General features: G+C 52.2%; 3 protein-coding genes across 6 annotated transcripts in view; 1 reads left to right on the forward strand and 2 right to left on the reverse strand.

Annotated features, from left to right (window-relative positions):
• Positions 1–16,356, forward strand: part of GAS8 (growth arrest specific 8) — a 37,118-nt gene extending 20,762 nt beyond the window's left edge. The window contains exons 15-20 of one of the 4 annotated variants that reach the window (XR_010938899.1): positions 1,173–1,328; positions 6,212–6,319; positions 7,045–7,139; positions 7,671–13,743; positions 15,015–15,155; positions 15,340–16,353. The gene's annotated coding sequence lies outside the window, so the exon portion shown is untranslated. Of the gene's footprint in view, positions 1–1,172; positions 1,329–6,211; positions 7,140–7,670; positions 13,744–15,014; positions 15,156–15,339 lie in introns of all 4 variants that reach the window. The other 3 variants (XR_010938897.1, XR_010938898.1, XR_010938900.1) reach the window with 3 other exon arrangements.
• PRDM7 (PR/SET domain 7) lies at positions 13,468–23,360 on the reverse strand. The gene is made up of 11 exons (XM_067718426.1): positions 23,285–23,360; positions 22,760–22,876; positions 22,304–22,411; positions 20,436–20,489; positions 18,460–18,612; positions 17,718–17,819; positions 17,231–17,502; positions 16,749–16,816; positions 15,427–15,623; positions 14,780–14,855; positions 13,468–13,735 (listed from the first exon to the last, which is right to left on the reverse strand). Exons 1-11 carry the CDS (start codon positions 23,358–23,360, stop codon positions 13,468–13,470), a joined length of 1,491 nt encoding a protein of 496 aa, XP_067574527.1.
• On the reverse strand, positions 21,909–22,064 carry LOC137214420 (large ribosomal subunit protein eL39-like). Its single transcript, XM_067718195.1, has one exon. The coding sequence runs from the start codon at positions 22,062–22,064 to the stop codon at positions 21,909–21,911; it is 156 nt and encodes a 51-aa protein (XP_067574296.1).
• Positions 23,361–27,420: the final 4,060 nt, after the last annotated feature.

Consider the following 27,420-nt stretch of genomic DNA (forward strand, 5'->3'; position numbering starts at 1 on the left):
GGAACCGACTGTATATAATGTATAAGTAAAGATAAGGGCGTTCTGTGTTTAAAATCTGGGTGACGTTGCCTGGCGGGTTGGATTGCTCTCGATGTGGAGTCATTTTTCTTGTGGCTAAAGAGCCTTTTCTAATTATTTGGATAGTGAGTGGGGCCAGTTTGTACGTTAAGGATCACACCCCTCTGAGGTGGGGAAGGGGACCTTTCTAGCGACACTTGGGTGTTGGTTACAGTGCTTTGCAGGCAATCAGGAAATGTCTGTCTGAGATTTAAATGCATGTGACGTTTGGCAGGGCTCACGTTTTTAGGAGGTGGCCCCAAAGAGACACACACCTGTTTTGGTAAACGCCCATGGGGACGGGACCAGAAACAACCAGACTGTCCCCACGGGGGACAGTTAAATAGATGAACTCTGCCACACACAGCAACTGTGCAGCCCAGTGAAAAGAGTGAGGCCCATTTGTGTGTCAGGCGGATGGTCCGGGGCGGGAGGCGTGTGCCGCTTCGTGGTTTTAAATCCCGGTAGCTTTCAGCCCGTTGCAAGGGCAAAGCTCACTTACCACCATCACAAGCTCGGGGTGCAGCTATTAGGGCCCCCTTTTTACAGAGGAGGAAACTGAGGCACAGAGAGGCCAAGTACTGGAATATTTTCTAGTGCGGTACACGAAAGACTGACGATACCAGGTCCACCTCTGGGACAAGCAGTGTCGACAAGCGTTGATTATTTTCATTCTGTAGCCTTTCTTTGGACACTTGAAGTCTCAAATGTCAAGCTGACAAAAACAACAATCAAACCTTTTTTGGAGGGTGCCCTTTTACCCCCTCCGTCCTTCTCTGCCCCGAGAGAAAACCTATTCTGGGAGAGCGCGGGGCAGGGCAGGGCGTCGTCACAGCTCCTTCTGGGGCCTTGCTAGGGCCCGCTCCCCAGCCTGCAGGCTTCACCTGGAACCTTCCCTGTGCCTCTGGGAGGGCAGTGGGTTGATTAAGAGTAGGCATGGGGGTCCAGCCTAATAGGCCCAGTGCCAGCCATGCCGTGCTCGCCGCGTGACCCCGAGCTGTGACCCTGCTGCCAGGAGGGGGAACAAAGTGCACGTCTACCTGCTGGGCCTCTTGTAAAAAGAGACCAGACACAGGCCTTGAGCTCCTCCCTCCTCCCCACTCCTTTCTGACCAGGTGAGTGTGATGCTGGAGTTGGAGCATTCCACCACCCCACCCCCCCTGCCCCGCCCCCTCCCCGGCCCCGGGCGGACAGACAGAGGCCCTAAGGAAGACACACGCTGAGGAGGAAAGAAGCTGCATCCCTGGAGTTGCCGCTGGACCGCCTGGCAGGTGGGTGGGGCCTTTCGCGTCTGGATTGTGTTAAGTGCAGTGATTTTAAAGCACTCGCGTTGATTTTTCCAGGTGGGTAGCCCAAAGCGTTTCTGCTTCAGGGAGTTGAGATCATGCAGGTAAAACGTATAACTACACACAGGGTGCTCAGTACCTTGGAACTGACCGTTCTTCCCGGGTGGCCGAGACGCTGAGCAGCAACGAGGGTCACCCGTCCTCCTGTCCTAGGGAGAAGGCAGCCGGTCGGGCCGCCGTCTGGGTCTGTGCTGGCGCTGGGAGGTCCCCGCCCTACCCTGAGCCCCTGGAGAGGCCCACGTGGGACCAGCCTCTGGGGCCCCGCTGAGGCACTGCAGCTGCGCTATGACACCAAGGGTGCCCGAGCCCCTGCCCCTACTCCACGCCCCACCCCGGGAGTCCTTCCAGGCCGCTGTGTCAGAACTCAGCGGAAGGGCCATGAGGGCAGCTGGGACCTTCCTCCACTGAGGAAATATTGAGCATCGCCAGGTACACTGAGGCGACACAGGTGACGAGGGGAAGGCCATTTCACATGGTGCTATGAGCTGAGAAGGCCACACGATGGGCGGTGCCAGAGGGTGACGGGCGCTGGAGGTCAGGGGGCCTGCCGGCAGGCTGAGGAAGGCGAAGCCAGGGGTGGGGGTCACAGGAGGGGCGCATTTGGCCCCGGTAGCATTTCAGCTCCCCAAGGACCTGGGTTATTGTCTGTTTCGTCAAGGCTGTTCCTGTGCCTGGGATAGGACCTGGCCAGAGGTAGGTGCTGCATCGGTATCCCTTGAATGAATGGGCAGCAGGAGTGTGCAGATACGCACGGGCAGAGACGGCAGGCTGCAGAGCGGGAGTTAAGTAGATGAAGAGGGCAGACATGAAAGAAGAGAGCGCGGGAGAGAGAGAGGCACGGTTTCCAGGCCCTGCTTCCCAGCCCTCGTCGGGCTCTCCTCCACCCCGAGCCTGTGCACTCTGTTTCTTTACGGGAAGCTGCCTCTGTCCTTCACTCACCCATGTGTCCTGCGCTGCACGTCTCCGAAGCAGCTCCGAGTCTGTTCCCACCACAACCCCTGTGCCCGAAGCCTCCTTAGTCTTAAGCCGGGGCATCAGAGAGCTCTGGCCAGAGATGAGGCCCCTTCCCTGCCCCGGGACAACCGCACCTTGTCTGTGTCGTGGACTCTGCTTTCTGCACCCGTGTGCCCGTTCGGGTCACTGCCTGGTCCAGGATTGGCTGCCCTCGCCCTGGGACAGGGAGCATTTGTGGGTCAGTGAGTCCCAGGGGGTTCTAATGTTCCGCCAGGCTGAGGACCCCTGGCCTGCATCATGACACTGCTGCTCAGCAGCGACACATGGGCCACCGTAGAACATAGTTCACGAGGCATCCGCTGGCCTCAGCTGGACTTCGAGGTCGGGCCGAGGATGGGAGGGTTGGTGCTGCTGGTGCCTGTGATTGCGGCTGCGACCACAAGCCTTCAGCTTGGGGGTTGCCGGCACACAGGCACGTGGTGGTCAGCGCGGGGACCACAGGTGCCGCCAGAGAGCAGATGCACCAAATGTGGGGGGCCTTCCCTCCACTAAGTGACTAGCTTCCCGGGTGCTGTCTTGTCAGGCACACCTCAGGGCTCATCTTGGCTCACCACTCAGCAGAGAAGCAGACTTTGATAAATTCATACCACCCCCTTCCAAAACTGACCCAGGAGGAGACTTCCCCTGGATTGAGATCTGATCAACATATTCCTAGTTCCAGCACCAAACTGGGGGGTCCTGGGACCCCTTCAGTTATGTGGTCACCACTTCCGGGGTCAGGATGCCAGGAATGTTTTCCGGTTTCACCAGGGGATGTGGTCTAATTTTGTGGCAGGCAGAGCCACTTCGTTTTGCCAGTTAGAGGAGGGGGCTTGTGGGTACAGTTCTGATTTCCTCCAGGGATCCCTCAGGGCTCACTGCGCCCGGGGCTCACCGTCAGCCTGTGTGCGCCAGGAGGACCCCGCCTGCAGCAGCCGCCTCTTCTGACTGGTTGGTCCATGTGCCAGTTGGTCTGGGGTCTGTTCTCATGGGTTGAGTGTCTGTTCTGAGTGGCTGGTGTCTTCTTCTTTATTTAACTGATATATTTTTTTATTGACATATAGTTGATTTACAATGTTGTGTTAATTTCTGCTGCACAGCAAAGTGATTCAGTTATACACATGTATACATTCTTTTTTAAAAATAATCTTTTCCATTACGCTTTACCGTAGGGTACTGAATGTAGTTCTCTGTGCTGTACGGTAGGACCACGTTGTTTATCCATTCTGTATACAGAAGCTCACATCTGCTCACCCCAACCTCCCACTCCATCCCTCCCCCAGCCCTTCCCCCTGGCAAACACCAGTCTGTTCTCTATGTCCGTGAGTCTGTTTCTGTTTCATAGAAAGGTTCATTTGTGTCATGTATACATTCCACATATAAATGATTCCATGCAGTATTTGTGTTTCTCTGTATGACTTACTTCACTGAGTATGATAGTGTCCAGGTCCATCCATGTTGCCGCAGATGGCCTTATTTAATTCTTTTTTATGGCTGAGCAGTACTCCATTGTATATACGTACCACATCTTCTTTATTCCTTCATCTGTTGGTGGACATTTAGGTTGCTTCCATGTGTTGGCTATTGTGAATAGTACTGCTATGAACATAGGGGTGCATGTATCTTTTTGAATTATAGTTTTGTCTGGACATATGCCCAGGAGTGGGATTGCTGGATCATGTGGTAGTTCTATTTTAGTTTTCTGAGGAACCTCCATACTGTTCTCCGTAGGGGCTGCACCAATTTACATTCCCACCAACAGTGTAGGAGGGTTCCCTTCTCTCCACACCCTCTCCAGCATTTATTATTTGTAGAGTTTTTAAGGACGGCCATTCTGACCGGTGTGAGGTGGTACCTCGTTGCAATTTTGATATGCATTTCTCTAATAATTAGCGATGTTGAGCATCTTTTCATGTATTCTTCTTCCTTTTCTTTTTAAAAAATATTTATTTATTTATTTGGTGGCACGCGGGATCCTCGTTGCCACGTGCGGGATCTTTGTTAGAGCATGCAGGATCTTACGCTGTGGTATGCAAGATCTAGTTCCCTGACCAGTGATCAAACCCGGACCCCATGCATTGGGAGCTCAGCGTCTTAACCAGTGGACCACCAGGGAAGTCCCCTGTATGTCTTCTTTGGAGGAATGTCTGTTTAGGTCTTCTGCCCATTTTTTGATTGGGTTGTTTTGTTTTTTTGTTGCTGAGTTGTATGAGCTGTTTGTATATTTTGGAAGTTGAGCCCTTGTAGGTCTCATCGTTTGCAAATATTTTCTCCCATTGTGTAGGTTGTCTTTTCGTTTTGTTTATGGTTTCCTTCGCTGTGCAAAAGCTTGTAAGTTTGATTAGGTCCTATTTGGGTTTTTTGTCTGTATGTTTGTTTCTATTGCCCTGGGAGACTGACCTAAGAAAACATTGGTATGATTTATGTCAGAGAATGTTTTCCCTACGTTCTCTTCTAGGAGTTTTATGGCGTCATGTCTTATGTTTACGTCTTTACCGCTGGTGCCTGTTCTGATCGGGTTGTGTCTGTGCCTCACCAGCTGGGACAAATGTAGATTTGATTGCATCACTGGGTGGCCCCCTCCTGACCCCTGACCTGTCACTCCAGCCCAGCAGTGGGCACACCGATGGTTCCCCTGTGCCGGTTGATGGTGAACGTGTTGTGATGTGGCACTGAGGGGCTTGCCTGAGGATGTAGGCAGTGGCCATGTTGTTCGTATCCTTATCGCCATCTGCAGAGGTTCCTGTGGGGACAAAGGGGAGAAGAGTTGATGGTGTCAACGGCTAACAACCAGCACGACCAAACAAATTAATATAAAATCTAAAATTAAGGACTTCCCTGGTGGTGCAGTACTTAAGAATCCACCTGCCAGTGCAGGGGACACGGGTTCGAGCCCTGGTCCGGGAAGATCCCACACGCCGTGGAGCAACTAAGCCCATGCACTACAACTACTGAGCCTGTGCTCTACGGCCCGCGAGCTACAACTACTGAGCCCACGGGCCACAACTACTGAAGCTTGTGCACCTAGAGCCCGTGCACCGCAACAAAGAGCGGCCCCCGCTCGCTGCAGCTAGAGAAAGGCTGCGCACGGCAACAAAGACCCAAGGCAGCCAAAAATAAATAAATAAATAGTAAATAAATGTATTTAAAAAGACTCTAAAATTAAATATCTTCGCTTTTTAGTCTACTCACTATGAAGATAACAAAACTGCATCAGGTGATGTAAGTGGCAGCTCAAACACTTCACCAAAGTCTTATAATTATTCCCAAATGATTTGTTTACTTTCTCAGAAATCTTCACGTCATCCTTTGATGTGACTGTCACTATAGGAACTCTGTGCACCATTAACTTCAGGGGCTGAGAAACTGTTAGGTGGCTGAGGGGAGGGCTGTCTTCTATATCCCATCTTTCCATCTGTCGCACTGCTCTCGGGTCCCTTCTGTCCTCCCTTTTCCCCTACCGTTGTCAGGGGAGTCCTGTCTGGACCCTGGCCACGCTGCGGGAGCTGGGGCTGAGCACACAAACCAGAGGGAGAGAAGTGGTGAGGCTGGGCCGACGGGTTCGGGGCAGTGGGTCCTGGTTGCTAGAACCAAGCCTCTGGTGGCTGGTCCGCGGAGAGGACCCCAAATGGCTTTGCGCGTCAGGAGGGCGATCCGAGCACAGCCTGTGCTGCCTGGTGAGTGGCGTGGAGGCCCAGGAGGAAGCGTTAGTGGCTGCTGGTCGCAGGCCAGAAGGGGACAGAGCACATCCTCTCACAGCTCCCTTTGCTACGAAATGCCCAGTACCTCCCGTGAACCTCAGCGTCCATCCCCAGGTGTCGGTCGGAAACGATGGGTATATGGACACGGCAGTGCTGCCTGTGGTGCCTCGTGAGACCAACAGAAGCTTCCGGACAAGCAGCTGCTGGGGCGCCGCCAAGTCTGTGAGTAGGCTGGCGCCTGGGGAGGGAGAGCTGGAGGGAGTCCTGCTGGCCCCGGAATCAGGAGCAGTCAGTCAGGTTGCTGCTTTCAGGGGCACGAATTGGGAGCATGAAGGGAATGGGGCCAGAGCAGCCGCGGGGGAGGGTCTGTGAGCAGCAGGGACACGGCAGGGGTGCGGCCGCCAGCAGGCGACCCCGGACAACAGCAGCCCCACGATCCCCGAAGGGCCCCCATGCTTTGTGGCCCTTGTCGACCCATCTCTGTGGGATTCTGCCTGTGGCCCCCCGAGCCCCCCAGCCCCATTGCTGTGGAGCAGGGTCTCTGCTGCTTGAAACCACAAAAACCTTTGCAGTCCTGGAGCTGTCCCCCGCTCATGTCAGGGGGAACCTTCAGGGCAGTAAGAGTTTCTTTGATATTCGTACTTTAGTTTCCCAGAGTCTTCATATTTCCCCTGATTTTGCTGCCGTGTGTCCCTGAAACCCTCTGTTGTCTCATGGGGTGGGCTTCCTCCGTCACAGACCCCTCAAAGGCCTCCCGCCGGGTGAACGTGGGCTTGTCACTCGGCTGCACAGTCTCCACGGGGCCCCTTGTCCCACCCTTGCTGTCCCCAAGCTGGGTCTAGAGAAGGCCCGTCCCAGCAAGAACCCACCTTCTGGCTTTATCTCTCGTCCCAACGACCGGGGAGTCTTCCAGCCTCGGAAAGATCACTCAGGGTTTCCTGCTTCAGTGCTCACGGCAGAGAGCTTGCGTCCTCACAGGAAGCACTGCAGCTGCACGTGACCCATGACCACGCTCCCAGGGACGGACCACGAGGGGTGATGGGTGAGCTCCTGCACCACTTGCCTGAAGGCACTTTGCCCCCCAGCCCCTTCCTTCTCCCCACTCAGGGGTGGAGTGTGGGCCTGGCCACGAACTCGCTTTGACTGTGGGTGAGGGCGTCCTGGAGTGAGAGCAGGGAGGGGGACCTGGGTCCCCAGTGAGGCCACCCAGCGAAGTGAGGCTTCATCTGGGCCTTAGTTGGGCTCGGAGGGTATGGCCGAGGGTCTGCTGGACGGGACACCACATGTAGAGGGCCCTCAGCCTCATATGGATGGCAGCAGTGACTGTGCTGAGAACTTCCTGTACCAACCCAACAGCAGGGGAAGTGGAGGCTCCAGGGCTTCATGGTAACTAAGTGCAGAGCAGGGACTTGACCGAGCTGACCTGGTGGCTTGGGTCCTGCAAGCTTACCACTGGAGTGACAGGACCTGCTTGTTCTCTCTGCTCAACCCTTCTTGCCACCTTCTCCTCCACCCCACACCCTTATCTTTGCTGCAAGAGTCATGCCTCTCTCTTTATTATGTATCTTTGCAGCTAATATTTGTGGTAGAAGATGTCTACTGTGCCATCAGAAGCCGGCATCTCATGGAATCCCCAGCCTCTTCCACGACCGTAGAGCTGGTTCCTGACACCCAGCTCTGCCCACCTCCACCTCTGCAACTCTCATGTGTGGTACCTGCAATATAACAGGTGCTCAAAAAATGTTTCATGGCCTTCCCTGGTGGCGCAGTGGTTGAGAGTCCACCTGCCGATGCAGGGGACACGGGTTCGTGCCCCGGTCTGGGAGGATCGCACATGCCGCGGAGCGGCTGGGCCCGTGAGCTATGGCCGCTGAGCCTGCGCGTCCGGAGCCTGTGCTCCGCAATGGGAGAGGCCACAGCAGTGAGAGGCCCGCGTACTGCAAAAAAAAAAAAAAAAAAAGTTTCATGAATAACTTCAGAACTCAGCGGTTGTCTGACATATTTAGAAAAGGAGTGGCCGCCCCTATTGCCAGCACCCCTGAAACCCCGCAGGAGACACAACCTAGTGTGGTCCCTTCTCTCGCCTGGGGGAGCGTCACACCAGCCGCCCTGTCTCCCTGCCTGTAACAAACACACCATAAGGAGGCTCGCTGGCCCCTGGGCCAGTGATGCTGTAAAAACCTGGCCTTGTCCTTGTGAGATTTGGTGTGAAGACAACACAGAAACAGAACCAGCAAAGAAGGATCCTGGTCAGGAGTAAATCCCTCTCCACAGTGACCCTGTGAGACCCCAGCGCTCCCTCTGCTAAGCCTGCTCCGGCTGTTTGGGAAGGGGCCCTTGTGACTCTCCGGGCAGCGGGTGGGAGGGATAACCCAGTCTCTCTTCTGCCTCCTGAGACCAAGGTGGGCATCGGGGAAACATCCACACCTCCGACGGGGGTCCAGAGCGGGTGTCCCGAAGGACAGGACCTAGCCATCCAGTGAGGCCAGGTCTTGTCCACACCGCACTGACCTGCTGGAGGGTCTTGGGTTTCCTGGCCTCCAGCATTCCCACCGCCAACCCCAGCCTGCAGCGTCTCGGGAGCCCCTCGCTGGCAGCCCCCCCGGGGGCAGAAAGCCGCACAATCACGGAGAAGGACGATAAGCACGCAGGACAGGTGAGACCAGCAGTGAGTGTCCCATGTCCCCTCTGCTCCCCAGGGAGCACCCCAGCCCGGGCCAGCCATGGCCGTTGTCCTCTTCGGCAGTGTCTTTGCAGTTAATAGTCCCAGACACCTTCCTCTGGAGGGGAAGATGCAGTGACCGCGGGAGGGATGAGGGCGGGGTGTGCTTTAGCCCTAAACCCGGGAAGCTGCAGAACTTCCTTGAGCCCCGAATGCACCACATGGGTAACCCTGCAGCAAGCCAGGCCAAGATCTCGACAGATTCTCTCTGGAAACACTTTTCATGTCCAACAAGAGAAGGTCTGTTAAACCCCCGTCCGACCCCGGGACGCGGGGCACGTTGTAACCATGGAAACTGAAGGGAAGGCGTTTGAGAGGCTTCTTCCTCGGTGTCTCCCCCAGTGGCCCCTGAAGGTACTGCACCCGGAGGAGAAGCGCTCGCTCTTGTCTCCTCACTTTGGGCCAGGCGGTGCCCACCCCTCACAGCCCCTGCTGCCCGCCTGCTTCTGAGTTGCATGGAAACCTACCGGTCACGAGGCCAAAGCGGGCTCGTCTTGGTGAGCAAAAACAGAGGCCGGTGACAAGGTAAGATGGGGGCTCAAAAGATTTCGTAGAAGAAAAACGTGCACGTGTGTTCCTGTGTGTGTGCACATGTGTCTGTGTGTGGTGACCAGATGCTGTATTAATTGGTGTTGCCTATACAATTATGAGTGGCTTTTATTTTCTGTATTTTCTAAATTTCTTTTTTTTCTAAACACCTGCATATTACGAGAAAAAGAAAAAAACAGCAAAGCTGTTGACATCAAGCACGAGAGCTTGCAAAATAAGATCTTAAAGTACATATTTCAGAATGTTACAGGAGTTTTCTCTGGGTGATAGATGAACGGCCTCCTACTTTTGAAAACGAACTTAAGGGAACCTCTTTGGTAAGTTTTCAGGGGCCTGAGCTTTGAGGACAGCGTCTGTGGGTGACACCCTCCCCACACGCAGCTCTGCCTCAGGTACTGGCTGGGCTAGTGGCCGACCAGGCGGAGTCTGGCAGCCAAAGACCAGTTCACCCTCTTGTGCTCCGCGCTCACCTGCTCAGCTAGGGTCCCGGTAGAGCAGCAGGCCGGTGGGGCTGGCACAGCCATGGGGCCACTGCGGTCAGAGCGGCACATGTGATGGAGGCTGCTGGTGTCCTGTGTGGCCATCCAGGGCACCCGCAGTGTCAGGTGGAGGCCCTGCAGGCGTCCCGAGCCGAGCCCAGCACGTGTCAGGCGGCGCACATCCCTCCGAGCCCCCCTTCAGCACGCAGCTGCCCGTGGCGGGAGGGTGTATAAGCCGCCAGCCCCCTTGCTAGAGGTGAGCCGAGACTGGGTGAGAGGCCGGAGTGCCTGTTTGCGCCTGAACTGTGGGGTCGCACACCATCGCCGCCACCACACAGGTCATCCATCTTCTGTGCAGGCCGCGGATGATGGGGGCCAGGGACTCGGGGCGTCTTGGGGGCTGGCGGCCTCACCAGGAATGGGGTTTATTGCCAGAGGGGAGGGGAGGGGAGGGGGCAGGCCTTGAACTGCTCAGCCTTGCAGGGGATTCGAGGGCCACCTCTGGTGGGAGGTGCAGGTGAGAAGCCCCTGGAAGTTTCTGGGGCCCCTCCCCCACAGTATTTCAGTCGAAGCCCCTCTGCCGGCATCACCCCCAACTCCGTCCCTCCCGTGGCCGCTGCTGAGAGCCGCAGAAGATGGAAAGGTTATGGTGCTTCTCTTCCCATAGGGAAACAAAGCCACAGACACACAGATTCCCTTATAAAAGCATGAAAGAAGGGAGCCAGTAATAGTGGCTGTTTGTTATTGACATCCACGTGGTTCACGTAGAGATGCTTCCCAAGCCTGCACGGGGAGGGGGACTAAGGGCCGTTGTTCGCAGTCATGGGGTCTGGGCTCCCCGCTTCGGCCTTCCTGAACCCATTGTGGTGGGAACAGGACTGGGCCAAGTTAGGGCTCCCTCAGGGGCAGGGAGCTTGTTCAGAGAGGAGAGGATGGGGCCTCCTTTCTGTACCAGAACTGAGTTCTGGGTCTAAGCACAGCGTGGCCTCCTGGAGCTGTCAGTACCGTCACCTACCCAGCGGGAGAGGCTTCGTGCCACCTCGTCCTCACGTGCAGCCTGTGCACCTGCGCTGCTGGCTCCACGGGAGCCCTGAGCTCCCGGGGCCTCGGGGCCGTTAGCTGTGAGCCCACACTGTGCGGGCCTGCTCTGCCCACAGTGTGCCCCATTCTCCACCAACTTCTCTTAGAAAAAGTGAGTTGAAGGATAAAATATTCAACAGTTAAGAATTTCAAGGTGGTGACACCGTTGCACTGAAGCACACAGGCCCAGGTACACGGCACGTGCGTTAGAGAAGCTGCGGTGTGGGCTTCGAGGACACTGTGTGCAGGGGGGCAGGAGAGGTTCCGAGACTCACGGGTGGTCCGGTTCCTGCAGGCGCGGCTCCAGACTCCGTTCTCAGCAGGTGTGGGCGAGGGCCGCCTTTCCCAGGTGACTGTGTGTAGAGGGGCTCTGGGGCTGCCCAGGCTCAGCGGGAAGGGCAGCGGTGGGAAGGGAGGTTGCCCGCACTTAGCATCCTGACCTCTCACCTCCTCGTCAGGGCAGCTAAGTCTGCAGGTGAAGCAGCTGTGTCTGACCAGTGCCTGAGTGGCCCCTTCTTTGTCCAGCTCTAAAGACCTGGAAGACGTGGGCAGGGAGAGAATAACAAAGGGCGGGGCTTGCCCTCTCAGCCAGCCTCTGTGCCAGATTCTGCCTGTGCTTATCGATCAAACCAAAAGGCTGGCACTCCCATCCCATTTTATAGATTAGAAAAGAGGCACAGAGAGGTTGAGCACCTTGCCATAGGTCACACAGCTGGTGAGGGCAGAGCTGAGAATTGACCCACTATGGTTGGATCTGGAGTCCACATGCTGTGCTGACCCTGAGGCGACAGCAAAGAGAGAGCGAGGGAGACCAGATACCCCAGATTGAGCCAGGCACACAGGCATGCACCCACACATGCACGAGGCCTTCACCTTTGAGGCTACAGAAGTCAGAGGAAACCAGAGAGGAATGAGGAGAGGCCAAGGGAGAATGCCCTTCCAGGGGTTCAGTTCCTACGGAGACCGGGGCTGCGAGTATGCGTTCTCTGTGGCCCTCTTGGACCCCACTGCTTTCAGTGATAAGGGGGGAATGAGGTACACAGTCTGGGCTTCAGATTTGTGTGGAGACAAAATTTATTAAAACAGGAGTCCAAAAACCATGAAGGGGATTGGTATGAACATCTCCAGGGCAAGTAAGACGCCCTCTGCTGATTATCTACCTTCTCTCTTATCATGAAAGCGGAGGGTCTACGTAACCAGTTATTTCTGTGCTCATCACACTCTTAGGGAATGTAAGGGGTCGTAGACTTCCTTTGAAGCTCCCTCAGAGCCGAGGTATGTGGTGGCTACATTTATCCTCCCGTGGCTAAGGTGTGGTTTATTGGTAATGACTCCCTCACCCTCCCTGCAAACATAGGGCTTCTCCCCTGTGTGTGTCCTCTGGTGTCTGATGAGACTTAACTTCTGACTGAAATCTCGCCCACACTCCCCGCAAACATAGGGCTTCTCCCCTGTGTGTGTCCTCTGGTGTCTGATGAGACCTGACTTTAGACTGAAGTCTCGCCCACACTCCCCGCAAACATAGGGCTTCTCCCCTGTGTGTGTCCTCTGGTGTCTGATGAGACCTGACTTCTGACTGAAGTCTCGCCCACACTCCCCGCAAACATAGGGCTTCTCCCCTGTGTGTGTCTTCTGGTGTGTGATGAGATTTGACTTCTGACTGAAGTCTCGCCCACACTCCCCGCAAACATAGGGCTTCTCCCCTGTGTGTGTCCTCTGGTGTTTGATGAGACCTGACTTTAGACTGAAGTCTCGCCCACACTCCCCGCAAACATAGGGCTTCTCCCCTGTGTGTGTCCTCTGGTGTCTGATGAGACCTGACTTTAGACTGAAGTCTCGCCCACACTCCCCGCAAACATAGGGCTTCTCCCCTGTGTGTGTCCTCTGGTGTCTGATGAGACCTGACTTCTGACTGAAGTCTCGCCCACACTCCCCGCAAACATAGGGCTTCTCCCCTGTGTGTGTCTTCTGGTGTGTGATGAGATTTGACTTCTGACTGAAGTCTCGCCCACACTCCCCGCAAACATAGGGCTTCTCCCCTGTGTGTGTCCTCTGGTGTTTGATGAGACCTGACTTTAGACTGAAGTCTCGCCCACACTCCCCGCAAACATAGGGCTTCTCCCCTGTGTGTGTCCTCTGGTGTTTGATGAGACCTGACTTTAGACTGAAGTCTCGCCCACACTCCCCGCAAACATAGGGCTTCTCCCCTGTGTGTGTCCTCTGGTGGCTGATGAGACCTGACTTACGACTGAAATCTCGCCCACACTCCCCGCAAACATAGGGCTTCTCCCCTGTGTGTGTCCTCTGGTGCTTGGTGAGACTAGACCTATCCTTGGAGCCTTGCCCAGAGCTTCTGTACTTGACTTTTACAACTCTTGATACTCCTGCCCCTATGAGTAATTTGCCTGTGGCCTCTGGGTTCACTTTCTGGCCTGTGCTGGGCCCTGCCTCCATCATTCTCTCATGTGCCCTAGAGCTCCCCATTTGTCCTTTGGGAGAGGAGGAAAAGGCCTTTGAAATCCTCCCCAGCCTTATCCTTTTCAGCAAAGGTTTGGACCTTTCCTTGACCTCTTGACATTCAGGTTTGTTACTCCAGCTGTGTGGATCAGAATATTGCTGCTGCCGATTTTGATAGCCTGGGCAGGGATCCTCTGGCTGGACGCGGTCTCTTGCAGATGTTCTCGGGAGGACCTGAGACGGGTGACTGCATTCCACGTGTTGGCTGAGGATTTTCTGACTGGAGAAGGCCAGAGAGCAGGAGCCACATGGATGGATCTTGGGCTTTGGGTCTGCTGAAAGAGGAAGCTTCTGGTCAGGTAGATGGTTTATCTCCGGTAAGGCCTGAACCACTAATCATCTCAGTGTTGACAGCACAAGCTCTGTCTCCCAGCAAGTGTGCCTTTACAGTCTACTTTTCCATTCCATTTTTACTCACTCTGTCTTCTTCAGAAATCCAGAAAGCCCGTATCAAGGGCCTCTTCTACCTGTGGCCCTGACTAGGGACCTTCAAGTAGCATCAGAGGCAGTGCCACTCCTTATAAGAGGTGGAACTGCAGTGACCTTTGCCCACATAGGAGTATCTGAAAAGTCCTATGACTTTGTGACAGAGGGGCCACAGGTATTCTATCCTGTTGGGAGAGAACACTCTTGATGATAGGTGGAATCGCCCCGAGTGACTTCCTACGAGGGGAAGGAGTTTATTAAGTTAGGGGCACTCATCCTGGAGATCTCCAGATGTGGAAGGCAGGGTAGGGTAGTGGTTAGGGCACCTGTGAGGAAAGCTGGATTTGAGGCTCCTCATTCACAGAGACGTATTAGTTGAGCAGCCATTGTGTCTGAATCTCTGTGAGGAAGTGGGATTCAGATTGGACAAGACCGAGTGGTCCAGGTCCCACTGACTAACGGACTCTGGCTCCTGATGCCCCAATTAGGTCACGAATTGCTTCTCTCTCAGTTTTCCATAAAGTGGAAAATGAAAGTACGTCCTTCTTCAGAAAGCCAACGAGTATTCACACCTCATTGATTTCAGTCAGGCTTAGTCCGTTTAAAATGCAGTAGGAAGTTCTGTTTAAAAATACACCCCAGCTGCTGCCCTTCTTCAGCCAGTCCGCTCTCCCCTCTCACCTGGTGATGAACTGACCTCTGAGCGGATTCCCCACTGCTATCTCTTTCCAAAAAATGAGCCAAAGCATCATCTTAGAGCAGAGAACATGCCCCCTGCAGCTGAAAACCGCACGGTTGTGTCACGTCACCCAGGGGGACCCCCATGTCTGTGCGTGGAGCACAGGCCCTGAGGCCTCCGTGTTCTGTCCAGCCTGCTTCCTCTTGCTCTGTGCTTCCTTCTTTGACTACCTGCATGGCCTCTCTTTCCTGCCCTGGTGCTGCGGCACTGGCCGTTCCCCTGCCTGGAACACTTTGCCCACAAATGCTGTCTCGGGAGAGCGCCACACCCCACCCCTCCGCTCACAGTGATCCAAGGCACTTTTTCTGGGCTACTTTTCCTCAAAGCACTAATTGCTGTCTGGTATGAGGCACGTGCTGCTCTAGGGCAGTGATTCTGACCGTCCTGTTCAATCTCTATTTCCAGTTCGTGGAGCCCTGTCTGGCACAGTGTATGAACTCATGTGACAACGAACCGAAATGGTGACTGAATGCAAATCAACGTGTACACATATCATCTAGAAATATGGAGGAGATGAAGAAGAAATGGCTAAAGGTGAGAGAGCTGGTAGGTGCTCGAAAACTTGTTTTTTTCCTCTAAGCCTTTCAGCCCTATATGATGTTATATATTTTTTGCATGAGGGATTAAAAAAACTAGAAGAAAAAAATTTTAATATAAAAAGTTTCCCTAAGAGTCAAAGGCTTATGGATCAATTTCTGAAGCATCTTAATTGAAACTTTGCTGACTCCAGACTGGAGTTTACCCTGATGGAAAGCCGGACCGTGAAAGCTCCCCAGGAGTGCTTCTTGCTTTGCGTTGGAAGAGCGGTGGCACCCACCTCTGCCCGCCGCCACGAGCTGGCTCTTCCACCCGCTGCCCCACGGGATGCCGAGCTCCTGGCTGTACTCGTCCCCGTACCAGACCAGCAGTTCACAGCCCGGCCTGACCACCCGGCAGGTTCGGTAGAAGATCTGCCTGTGATACTGGAAGGCCACCAGGTTCTGCTCTTCCTCATCCCGGGCACAGTTCACATACCTGGGGTTGGGGCAGAGAAAGGGACAGAAAGCGCAGGCGATGGGTTCCCTCCACCCGTCAGACCCGAGCCAGCTCCTTGCCATCGCGGCCTGGTGCTGCCCCAGCTGCCGCTGCTGCTGCGTGGGAACCTGCTGCTCACGCCTTCGAGCTTTTCCTGTGAATTCCTATCTCCAGATGCTGTTGCCCATCCAGGCCAGATTGCTTTTCTCTCCTTACCTACTTATCTGTTTTCCAAAGCCCAATTCCAGACCTGTCTCCACGTGGATTGGCCGTAAAACTGGTGACCTCTAAACTCTCAATGAAGTTCTGTTTTTATTCCACAGAACTTGGTGCTTCTAGTTTAGCACACATCCCTCAGCACTCAGCCCCAGCCTATGTTCTCTCGAGAGGTCTGTCTCCAGTCTCCCCACGTGCATCCAGGGCCCCCATTCACTTGCCTCCCCCAGGTTCCTGTAGAAACTTGGAGAGCTCTCTGACTTAGCTCGAAACACAGAACAATAGTAGTTTATTCATTTTCTGCCTCCCCTGATGAAAGGAGGGGACCTTAGAGAAAGGGGCCGCTCACAACCATCCTGCAGTCCGTTTGTCTCCTGGCTTCAGAACCCAGTTCTCACTGGAAGCAAGGCTGGGAAGGTGGCTGCCCTCACAGACTAAAGGTACCTCCCGGTAGGTTATGGTGGTGCTGTGCACTTCTTGAAAAATAGGAAAATTATGATTAAATGTTCCTAAAATCAATTGCTTAATGTCTGTCTGCAGTGTGTCCTCCGTAAGGACATGGGTGATGTGATCTGTTTAAGTAATGGACTCCGTTTTCTAAACTGGAGCATAATAGTAAGTGCTTGATAAGTGTTAATTAGGTAAATAAGTGTCCCTGGTGAATCTAGACTCCTCAAGTTGTTTTCAGGTACCCCAGTTTTCTTGAGCACAGAGACGTATTTTGAGGACACATACTATACTTTTATTTCCTTTTTTCTGACGTCTCTTGAAATGAAAGAGCATTGTGTGGAGAAAAAAGAGGGACAGAAGATGTAAAAACCATTGAGGGGGGCAGTCTGAGAAGGAAAGGGACATGGGCTTGAGAGAGATGAGTGTCCTCTCTGGAACCTGGAAACCTACTGGACTTACCTCATCCAGTTGGCCCAGGACGTGTCCTTTCCATCCACATACTCGTAGCAGTTTCTCCCTTTGGTGATCTGAGTGTCAGAAAAAGAAGCTAAAGGCTTTTATTTTTTTTTTTGGTGGGAGGTGATAGAAGAATTATTTCACTCTGCTGTCATCAGTGCTCTTCAGCCTGCACGGATGCAACTGCCAATCGTGACCACGCAATGAGCTCCTTAATCACCATCCTCATGTCTGAGTCTATTTGTCCGCTCAGGCCAAGGGCCCCGCACGGGAGGAGCCACTTCCTTGTGCCTGTACCACCATGCTCCCACCTGGCCTCTGATCTTTAAGCAGAAGTTCCGTGTTCATGCAAAGTGCACTCAGTACACAGAGCTAACCGTGTTGTCCCCATCCACGTCCTAGCATGTTGAAGGTGAGGCCCCCCTACCCATCCACAGAAGGGATGTGGAGGCCAGAGGACAGGGGAAGAGGTGGGTGTTTCTCACCAGCCAGGAGTATCCACTGTTGGCGGCCTCTTCATCTTCTGTGATCTGGCCCTCATAGGGGCCAAAGTGCAGACCCAACGGCAGATCGGATGCCTCGTTCCATACTCCAAGCCCAGCCTCAGGGATGCCTGATGGTCTGATACTTAATCCAGGGGGCAGAGTGAGGGCTGAGCGGTTGGGATGCCCCTTCTCCACTGCACTGTCCTTTACAAATGTAGGGGCCCCGTGAGCAGCACAGCTGTCAATGAAGAAGTTCTGACACTTCTCACAATCTGGAGGCGAGAGCGACAGGGATTAGGGAAGATACAGTGCGTGTTCCTGGTTGTAAAGACCTTCAGAAAGAACCGGGGCGCTCATGTCATTTGGCCTCAATCCTGTACCCCAAGTCACTAGACAAAGGGGATGATTTGGGGACCAAATGCTAAGGTGAGATTATTGTAGCAAGACATAACAGCCTTCTCTGTAATGGGCCAGTGGGGTCACTCACAGAGGTAGTCGTCATCCTGGGGCTCGCTGACCTCTTGGTACACGTGGCCCTTTCTTTCTCGTAGGCTATACATCTTCACTTCAATCTGCTTTGCTCTGCGTTCTAAGTTGGAGAAGAGTAGGTAAGCAAGGTTGGTGGGGTCTAGAGTGTTGGTCCCTGTTTTATCAGAAAATGTGACATCCCCTCCCATCAAATCATCGCCTGTCCTTCTGTATACTTTGTTTTTCCCCCGTTTAGCTACTGGTTCAGACAGACCGAGGCTCCACACTGACTACAGACGCCCAGTTCAATGTTAGCTTCCTGTTCTTCCCATTATTAGGTTTAACTTCCCAACCTTTCTACTTAGAAAATGGTTCATTGACACATTTACTCATTCAGAAAGTATTGGTTAAGGCACATTACGTGTTAGGCATTGAGCAGAGGCCTTAACTAAGAAAGCATGGTCACTATTATCACAGATGGATTTTTGAACAACGTGTGTGTGTCCGTACTTTTATATTTAATTTGATGTTTTCAAACACTGTACGAGGTAATGTATCCTTATGTTTACTTTAGAGATTAGCAATCAGGACCACAGAAGACATGTAAGATTTTCCCAAGGCCCCAGTGCTAACTTCAGGTCTCAGATCAGTCCAGCCTAAACCCACGCCTACCCCAAGTCCACCCCACACACCTAGGCCATACTAATCAGCGTTTCTAGAAGAATTAGAGGGACTAAAGCCCCCAGGTTATTTTCTCTCACCCAGCTTTTGTCTAGTGTGCCATGCAGAGGTGCTTGCTGCTCCGGGAGGGGGCGCTGGGCTCTGGGCCTGCGCAGGGCCACTTGCCTTCTGCAGTTGCGCTGCTCCTGGCAATTTCTTCAAACTAGATTCATTACTTAATGGCACCGGGGGCACTGCCTTCAACGGGAGAGTCACATAGTGAAAGACAACATGCATTTCTTTAGTTCTTTAGGGCTTATGAAGTGTTTTCACATGCATGACTTTAGTTAATACTCCAACAACCCTTGGAAATACCCGGGGCGGGTGGAGTCTGAACACTAGAGCGTAAATAAAGGGCCTAAGTTGGTAGTGAATCAAGACTAGAACCCATATCTCAAGGTTCCTTCCCTTCAACTTTCTCTCAAATTTCTCCGTAAAAGTGAGAGCGAGTCAGGGAGAATAATTGGGAAGAATCAACAAAGTCTGGGAAAGAAGCGGGGGGTAAGGGCTTATAGAAAAAAAGAGGGGGTCTTCTATTAATTAGTGGACCTCTGATCGACGAGGAAATGTGGAAAAGTACAGAGGGGACAAAACACTTCTGGAAAATGAGGTGACAGAGCAGTGAGATTGGGAAGAGAACAAAGAAATGGTATGGCAGAAACTTATCTAGACAATAAAGAAAATGATGCTGAACGTTGCAGGTTGCCATATCCTAGAGAGAATGTTTGGAATCAGAGTAGCTGGTTCCCATCGATTCTGCTTGAATAAGGCTGTACGACTAGCTAGTTCTCCTCAGTTTCCTGAACCATAAATTGGTATACATGCTAATTCTTAACGTTACAGTGGACATGAAATTTAATAACGTTCACCAAATTGTTTTGTGAGCTACTGATATGTAGTACAGTGTGAACGTGAGAGTCCAGCCCTGCTATCAATTCACCCCCTCAACTGTCTCCCTATTTGAAATCTAGCTCACAGATACTATCTCCAGCACTCCTTGACCCTCTTACGTCTAGGTGAATGTTTAAATGTGGAGTCACTCATTCAGAAAACCTCCAGGGGGCCCTCAGGGGCCTTGAGCTGGGCCTGGGACTTCTGAGAAGAAACGGGTATGGAGCAGGCTCTCAAAGCTTGCAACGCAGGGGCAGGCTAAGCAAATGATTCCAAACATGACAGTTGCCTAATTAGAGCCCGGAGGAAGGAGCTGTTACTTTCTCCTGCAAGAATGAGCATTTGAAATCAGTTCCAGAGGGATGAGTTTCTGTTGAAACGCGGGTAACCTATATGAAGTCCTAAAGTTACTTTCTTACTTTTCGTTTTCAATGATCAAACTTGAAGCTAGTCAGGGCTGGGAGATGCTTCCTCTTATTAGAGTAGCAGGCTCTGAGGTTGGGGGTCCATCTCCTTCTTCGTCTCGGACAATCCACTCTACAAATTGCCTACAGATCTGTAAGCTTCCCTTAGTCAGATGGTCTTAGCATGTCACCCGCTTTGGCGTAGCAGAAAAGAACTGAGGTTGAAATCACCCGTCAGATGAATGATATAAAGATGTATGCATGAATAAGACAGTGTAAACTTTATAACACTATGGAAGTTCTACTCGGCTTGTAAGTGTTTCAGAGAAGGAGCTTTGGATGAGATCGCACTACCAGTGATACTGTGATCTCAGGCATACACTCAAACATTTCTTTACCTCAGTTTCCTGACCTATTCAATATAAATGGGGATAGTTACACTACCTAGAGGTACTACAGGATTGTTCTAAGGTTTAAAGTGAGTTTATTCATGTAAAATGCTTAAAGTAGAGTCTGAAATATTATGAAAATAACGTGAAAATAGAACAACCTACTACTGTTGCTATTCTTATTAACTATAAAAATGATGATGATATCAGACATTGTGCTAAAGAATCATGAAAGGAAGCAGCAGTTTCTAGGATACTCTGTGTATTCTCCTATTCTTACCTGTGATTGGATCCATGAGGAAGGTTTTCTTGTCAACAGGATTTGGGAAATACTTACCTTCTGGTGTTTACTGTGCTCCACTCTGAAGGCCACCCAAGAAGGTTTAACTAAAAGATGATGAGAAATCAGTGTTTTGGTTGGTAAATGTTTCCAAACTCTGGGCATCTGAATTAAGGACACAGAATTCTGAACCAGAGAGTGACAAATGCAAGGATTACCAAAGGGGGAATGGAAAATGATTTCTGTATCATCAATGCCTATGCTTCCACTGGGAGCATCACAGTTTTCTTAAAATTAAAAAAAAAATAGACATAAACCTCATCTGTGCTTCATCCTATGTTCATAAAGTATCTAATAAATTTACTTCATGACAAAAATACTCAACAAAGTAGGAATAGAAGGAAGTTACCTCAATATAATAAAGGTCATATATGAAGAGTCCACCTCTAACATCATACTGATTGGTGGAAAAAGTGATCTTTTCTAAGATCAAGAAAAAAAGGAAAGGATGCCCACTCTCACCACTTGTATTCAACATAGTACTAGAAGTCCTAGCCAGGGAATTAGATAAGAAAAGGAATCAAAAGGCTTGCAATTTGGAAAGAAAGAAGTAAAATTAGGTTTGTTCACAGATGACATGATTTTATGTGTAGAAAATCTCTAATATTCCACAGAAAACGGTTAGAACTAAAAAAAGAATTTAGCAAAGTTGCAGGATACAGAATCAACACTCAAAAATCTTCCTATGCACTCGGGACTTCCCTGGTGGCGCAATGGTTAAGAATCCACCTGCCAATGCAAGGGACACGGGTTCGAGCCCTGGTCCGGGAAGATCCCACATGCCGTGGAGCAACTAAGCTCGTGTGCCACAGCTACTGCGCCCGCATGCTGAAACTACCAAAGCCCGCGCGCCTAGAGCCCGTGTTCCACAACAAGAGAAGCCACTGCAACGAGGAGCCCACGCACTGCAAAGAAGAGAGCCCCCTCTCGCCGCAATTAGAGAAACCCCGCACGCAGCAACGAAGACCCAACGCAGCCAAAAAAAAAAAAAGAGAGAAAACTATTGAGAATTATACTGGAAAACCTATATATCCACCTCCATTCAGTCTTATGTCACCATTCTGCCACAACCACTGTGGGTCTTTTAATTTCTATTTCAAAATTCAAAAACAAAATAAAAACAAACAAAAAACTAACCAAGACACAATGAAGCCACCTGCCAGCCCTTACTCCTTTGGTGATGAATTTGATACTTCTTATTCACATTCAAATTTTTATACATTTACGGCCTTTTAATGTACCTATAAACAATATATATATATATATTTTCCAACAAAAGCTCTCATATTTATTACTGAGCCAAAGCACTAATGCAGAAACACTGACACAAGGAGAAAAATCATTTTTTTCCCAATAAAACAAATGGATGCATTTGTCCAGATAGTAGTGATGCTTTCAGAGTGATACGGTAAGATGCAAGTGACCTTCCACAGCATAAATACGTGTGCCACCTCATGGGTGGCTCCCTATAGACCCAGCTTGGTTCTTCTCCAGTGTCTTCTCCTGGAGCTGTACCTGGTTTTATTACCAGTTTTCATTTGAGTCCACTGGGGAATGGGACGATTCTCCTTTGGTTTCTGGCCCAGGAATCGCTTGATCATGAAAGTCTTGTGAGAAGACATGGTGAGGAGCAGAGTCAACCGCACGTCGGATGGCAGAGAAGGGGAGGCTAATTATTTTACATATTTAAAAACTTTATATGGATAGTCTCTTATTGTATAATATTCTGTTTTGCATCTTGCTTGTTGGGTGAAAAATTATGGGGTTTTTTTTGTTGTTGTTGCTAATGCCTGAGACGCAGCTGAGACCCAAACCCAGGTTGTTTTCAGGAAGACACCTCTAAATCTTCCTGGCCCCTCACCTTGCTGCCTTGGAGTCCATTCTTCATCAGAATCCTCAGGGTCACCCACCTGGGCTTTGATGGCCTGCCTGCGGTGACACATGAAAGCTGGCCGAGGGGCTCTGAGACCTGGAAAGGAGCAAAATCTTGGTTCCAAAAGGGAAGAGCTGGAAGGAGGAACAAAGCCCAGAGGCGACGGGAAGTGCCACAGAGTCAGTGTGACTTGGTAGGATGGGCTGCGAGAGTCTGGAAGGGGTGAGCTCTGCGCTGCCAGGGCCAGGCCCACACTGAATACAGAAGGACACACATTTCCTGCAGGTTGGTCTCCACACGGAAGGCAACTGTGAGCAGACGAGGCCATCTCAGAGAGAGCCAAGCTCGCGCTGAGACCGAAGACGTGCTTCGCGCTTCCCAGGCTGAGACCGAAGACGTGCTTCGCGCTTCCCAGGCTCCCAGGCACCCAGCATTCCCTGTTACCTAGAGTGACCAGTGCTTCATAGTTCTTTTTCACATTCCTATATCGGATTTTCTCCCATTCTCCCATCTCTGTCCATTCTTCCTTGGAGAAGTATATGGAAATGTCTTTGAAAGCGTCTGTGGCCTAGAGAGAACAACCGATTTCATCAGTGACTTACTAATGTAAGTCAGAACTTAGAGCTGGGCCCCCTCCCCCACCCCGTGCAGGGGGTACCTGAGGCCGCTGGGTGGTCTCTGTGAGACAAGGATGAAGGTTTTCCTTCCTGACCGTGTCCTGCCTAACTGAGCAGACACTGAGCATTTTCCTAGCTCTCCCTGGACACACGGCAGTTGACGATGCTCTAGTGCCCTGTCCCCCCCGCCCCGCCCCGCCCCGCCATCCTAGACAGGACCGGGCACCCCCATCCTGCGTACCTTCACAGAGAAGGTCGCCCAGCAGTGCAGGCCAGGAGTCTGAGCCCTCCAGGGACCAGCCCCTTGTCCCTCCTGTAGAGCCGGCTTCGAGCCAGGCTCTGCCTCCTCCACCGCTCACCGTGGGCTTCCACGCTGTTCTCCCAGCATCTCCCTCAGTGCTGTCCTCCGGCCACCTGTCGGTGCTCATGGGCCCGGGACCGCCTCAAGGCCAAGGTGCCTGTGGAAGGAGAAGGTGCTGAGGTAGCCCCGGCCCCTGCCCAGAGCTAGGTCTGTGTTCCTCGGCTGGGGTGTCCCGAGCAGGAAGGTGTGAGGACCCGGCAAGGATTAGAGGACGCGGAGGGTACTGATGGGGTGGACGGATCCTCGCCAGCCACGACAGTCCAGCCTAAGGTGAACTAGATTCGGTTTCTTTGGCCCCCCTGCAACTCGGGCCCTCTGAGGAAAGGCACTGGGAGGGCTGTGTCTGCGGGTGCCTGAGGGAGTCCTGAGGAGACCTGGAAGCCCCGGACTGCTGGGCTGGGGTCAGGTTGACAACCAGGGCTCTCTTCCAGCGAGGGACAGGGACTATTTCTCCAAGGAGGGCTTTGGGGATCTCCACCTGGGGACTCCGGAAAAATCTGGGCAAAACGTGCGTTCTATGTCTAAGGGACAGATCGCTCAGCCTGAGGAGATTTGGGCCGCTCCGGCTAAGGGAATGGGGGTTCCTCAGACCCGAGGGGATTCAGGGTCCCTTAGGCTGATGGTATCTGGCGTCTTTTGGCTGAAGGGATGTAGAAGGCGCAGGTTGAGAGAACTTGGGACCTTTGAGCCTGAGGAAATCGGGGGTCTCTCCTTAAGGGGCTTTAGGTTCTCCCACATTGAGGGTAGCTGTGGTCTTTGAGGATGAAGGGGTTAAGAGTTCCCGGGCTGAGGGTAGTCAGTGCCTCTGAGGGTAGGGAAATTTGGCCTCTCTGCAGGTGCTATTTTTAGGGCGCCTAACCTCTAGGGGTTACTCCGGGTATTTGGGGGGTCTAAGCATCAGGGGATTTGGTGTTTCTGTGGGTGAAGGGACTTTGGGTCCCTGAAGCTGAGGAGATGTGAGGTCCCTCAGGTTAGGACCCGGGGTCCCTCCAAGCTGACGGGATTTGGAGCCCCTCAGGGTGAGGGGATCTGGGGCCTCCCAGCCTGGAATTTGAAGGCCTCGGGCTGAGGGTTTATAAGGGTTTCGCAGTTCCCGTCAGTCTCCCCGCTGTCCCCTCGCAGGGCCCACCCCGGCCCGGCGCGCGCTCCGGCTTCTGCAGCTTCGCGAACTCCTGAGGTGAGGCGAAGCGAAGGGCGCGGAGCCGGCTTGTAAAGCCCCGTCAGGTGCAAGCCACCAATCGGTGCTGCGACAGAAGCGGTCCCGCCAATAGGCGGCCGGGAGGGTGCGGAGCGCGCAGAAGGTCCCGCCCCGCCGCTCGGGGATTGGCTGCTCTGGGTCCCGCGCGTGTCTGAAAGGAAGCCTCCAGCGCGCAGGAGCAGCTTCGCGGTTTTCCCTGACTGGTTTTTCCGCCCGCCGTCAGGCAGCCCGTCTTAATCCTGGAGCCTCAAGCGGGCGGTGGGTCTTTAGGGTGGCCGTGGCCGTCCAGTGCCCTGAACAAGGGTCTTTGCTCCACCGGACTGTAGTCGTGCTCCCGAACTTTCTCCTGGGCCCACCTGTTCCCTTCCTTGTAAAACCCAGTTTTGGCAAGAACTGTTTGGGATGAGTAGTGCTTTATTCAGGGGAAAACTAGGTAATTAACTAAAATCTGATGAGACACAAAATAAACAACATACGTTCAAAGATTTAAACGCAACAAATGGAATAATAAGTATATTAGAAAAAACACTGGGAGAATTTTAAATCTCAAAGTAGAAGTGGCACTTAGGAGTAATCTGTATGTTTAAGCAATGTAGGTCTAAAAAGCCTTCGGAAATGAGATATAAATAAAACCAAAAAGCCCTGCAAGTGTTTTCCATTAAAGTGGGGCATCAAATTCGAGGACAATGGATCTGCAGAGGGGGCTTCACAAGATAAAATGGGGAGAGTGTTTCTGCCCCTTACCTAGCTTTGGTCACAGAAACGTAACATGATTTCCATGTGTTGGAAGCAAGACAACTGACTGTAGAATTATTGTCAAGGTGGGACCACGAGTGCTGGTTGGGGGTCTGGATGGAGAGATGTTACCAGAAAACTGGGTTTGCCTCTTGGTGGGTGTCGAGCCAAAAGACACAACCCAGCCAAAGATTGGGAGAAGGAGGGATTTATTACTCGCAGCAAGTAAGGAGAACACCAGGGATCTTGTCAAAACAGTGTCTCCCCAAACCCCCAAACTGGGGAAGTTTTAAGCTATGGGTACATGCGTGTTCATGGAGGGCCTTGGGCAGTAGGCAGAGTCCAAGCTTTAGATGATTGAAGTCTTGAGGGTCAGAAGCGGTCACCATCGGCCACCCTTAGGTTACATTTTATCTGGCGTTGATAGATGATGTAGATACAGATATCTATTCTTTTTCAGATTCTTTCCCCTTATAGGTTATTACAAAATATTGAGTGTAGTTCCCTGTGCTATCCAGTAGGTCCTCGTTGATTATCTATTTTATACATAGCAGTGTGTATGTGTTAATCCCAAACTCTTAATTTATCCCTCCCCCTGCCTTTCCCCTTTGGTAACAATAAGTTATAAGATTTTATATTCCTCAGAAATGGGGGAGCTGAAAGAGAGGTATCATTTTCAATGGAAAAGCATTCAAAAGAAGATTGAAGCTTCAGCCAAGATTATTAGATGTACAGCCTTGGAAAAAAATCACTTAATTTCTGTAAAGTTGAGCTGACAAACAAGACAATAACCCTCCACTGAACTTGCTTATAATCAAGTGATGGAAATATCAAATGGAAGTGTTAGAAACATCTTATTTTACACGAGCCTTATACACTGCTCTACGTTCATTACAGTTTGGCTCACACATCTGTTCACTGAAGTTACAATGTTCTCAAATTCTGTTACTGATCCTCCAGAGTGGGCCCCGATAAGGGTCCCCCTGCCCAGTGTCATTGGAGCCAACAGAACGAGACTGAGTTTGGTTCAGAAGCAAAGGAAAACTTTATATTTTGATCAGAGAATGGACAGGTGAGAGCGTGCGTTCCCCCGCGGGCTGTGGGCGGGGCTGCTGTGTAGGGATCCCCCCCGGCAGCCTCAGCGGGAGGGAGGGGGCGGAGCTCTCGAGGGCCGGGTTGGCTGGAGCTCAGGCTCTGTATCGTGGAGTCTGCACGGGGCCCCGTGAGCTGAGGTGTCGACCCAGCCATTCTGCACTAGGAAATCGGGTCTGAAGTGCCGGGTGTGGGACCTCTGCATGCGGAACCCTAGGAGCACGTGAAATTAGACAAAGCACAGAGGAATAAATGTTAGACTTTATTTTATTGCCCAGATTCTATTTTTATCTCCCAGGAATTTTTCATGGGCTTTGCCGGTGACAAACCCCTCCTCTGCCTTTTGTCCCATTCCTCATTCTTGGGGCGCTGTGGGTGCAGACCCCTCTTCTGTAACTACTTTGTGCTGAGTTGGGAGTCCTCATACGCGGGGGGAGGGGCAGAACTTCTCCCCAGCAGCCTCCAGGTGAGGTTGATTGTCCCCAGGCCTCCTGCCTCAGTGCTCGTCCGCCTGAGCGCCGGCATTGGAAGTGTTATAGATTCTAATGACCTTTAAGGGTCCAGGAAAGAGATGCGCAGAGACGCTGGGGGGGGGGGCGGTTTTACCCCGCCCCACATTTTTTCGGCCGCCTTAGGCTGACGGTTTCTGCCAGCCTAGATGCTCTGACCGGTAGTCTGCGCTTTCTTCAATTAGGCCCCTGAATTAACGTGCAAACAGCACCAGGTGTCAGAGTCCTGCCCGCTCAACTCCCAGACAGTCCAGGGCCGGTGGTGATCCAGGACCATGACGGCCACTGAGTCAACGGCCTTTTGAAGTAGCCAGGAGTCCAGCTGGTCTCATTGGCCGCCGTCACCGCGGTGTCTGTAGGCTTTTCTCTGGTGACAGCGTGATATACGGTTCCCCCGCCAAGCTTACTAGCTCCCCTCTGGGTGCCGTAAGTCCTGCAAGCAGTAGTCTGCTCTTTTGGGGCACACTCTTGTTGTTTTCTGAGAGAAGCTCCAGGTCAAGTGATGGTCACACGAGTCGTCATGGGGGCCCGTCGCCCCCGGTTGTCTCTCTGGATGTTGGAGTTGGAGGCCCTCCTTACTCGAGGTCGGTGTG

This window comes from Pseudorca crassidens, chromosome 20 (genome assembly GCF_039906515.1).
Source record: "Pseudorca crassidens isolate mPseCra1 chromosome 20, mPseCra1.hap1, whole genome shotgun sequence".
NCBI lineage: Eukaryota > Metazoa > Chordata > Mammalia > Artiodactyla > Delphinidae > Pseudorca > Pseudorca crassidens.

Bases quoted from the DNA above. Each gene is read 5' to 3' on its own strand.
- LOC137214420 (XM_067718195.1), bottom strand. From the start codon at position 22,064: ATGTCTTCTCACAAGACTTTCATGATCAAGCGATTCCTGGGCCAGAAA.
- PRDM7 (XM_067718426.1), bottom strand. From the start codon at position 23,360: ATGAGCACCGACAGGTGGCCGGAGGACAGCACTGAGGGAGATGCTGGG. The intron at 20,490-22,303 runs GTGAGGGGCCAG...ATCATCTTTTAG, and splicing joins ATGGACTCCAAGGCAGCAAG to TTAAACCTTCTTGGGTGGCC. The intron at 17,503-17,717 runs GTGAGTGACCCC...TCTCGCCTCCAG, and splicing joins CCAGGATGACGACTACCTCT to ATTGTGAGAAGTGTCAGAAC.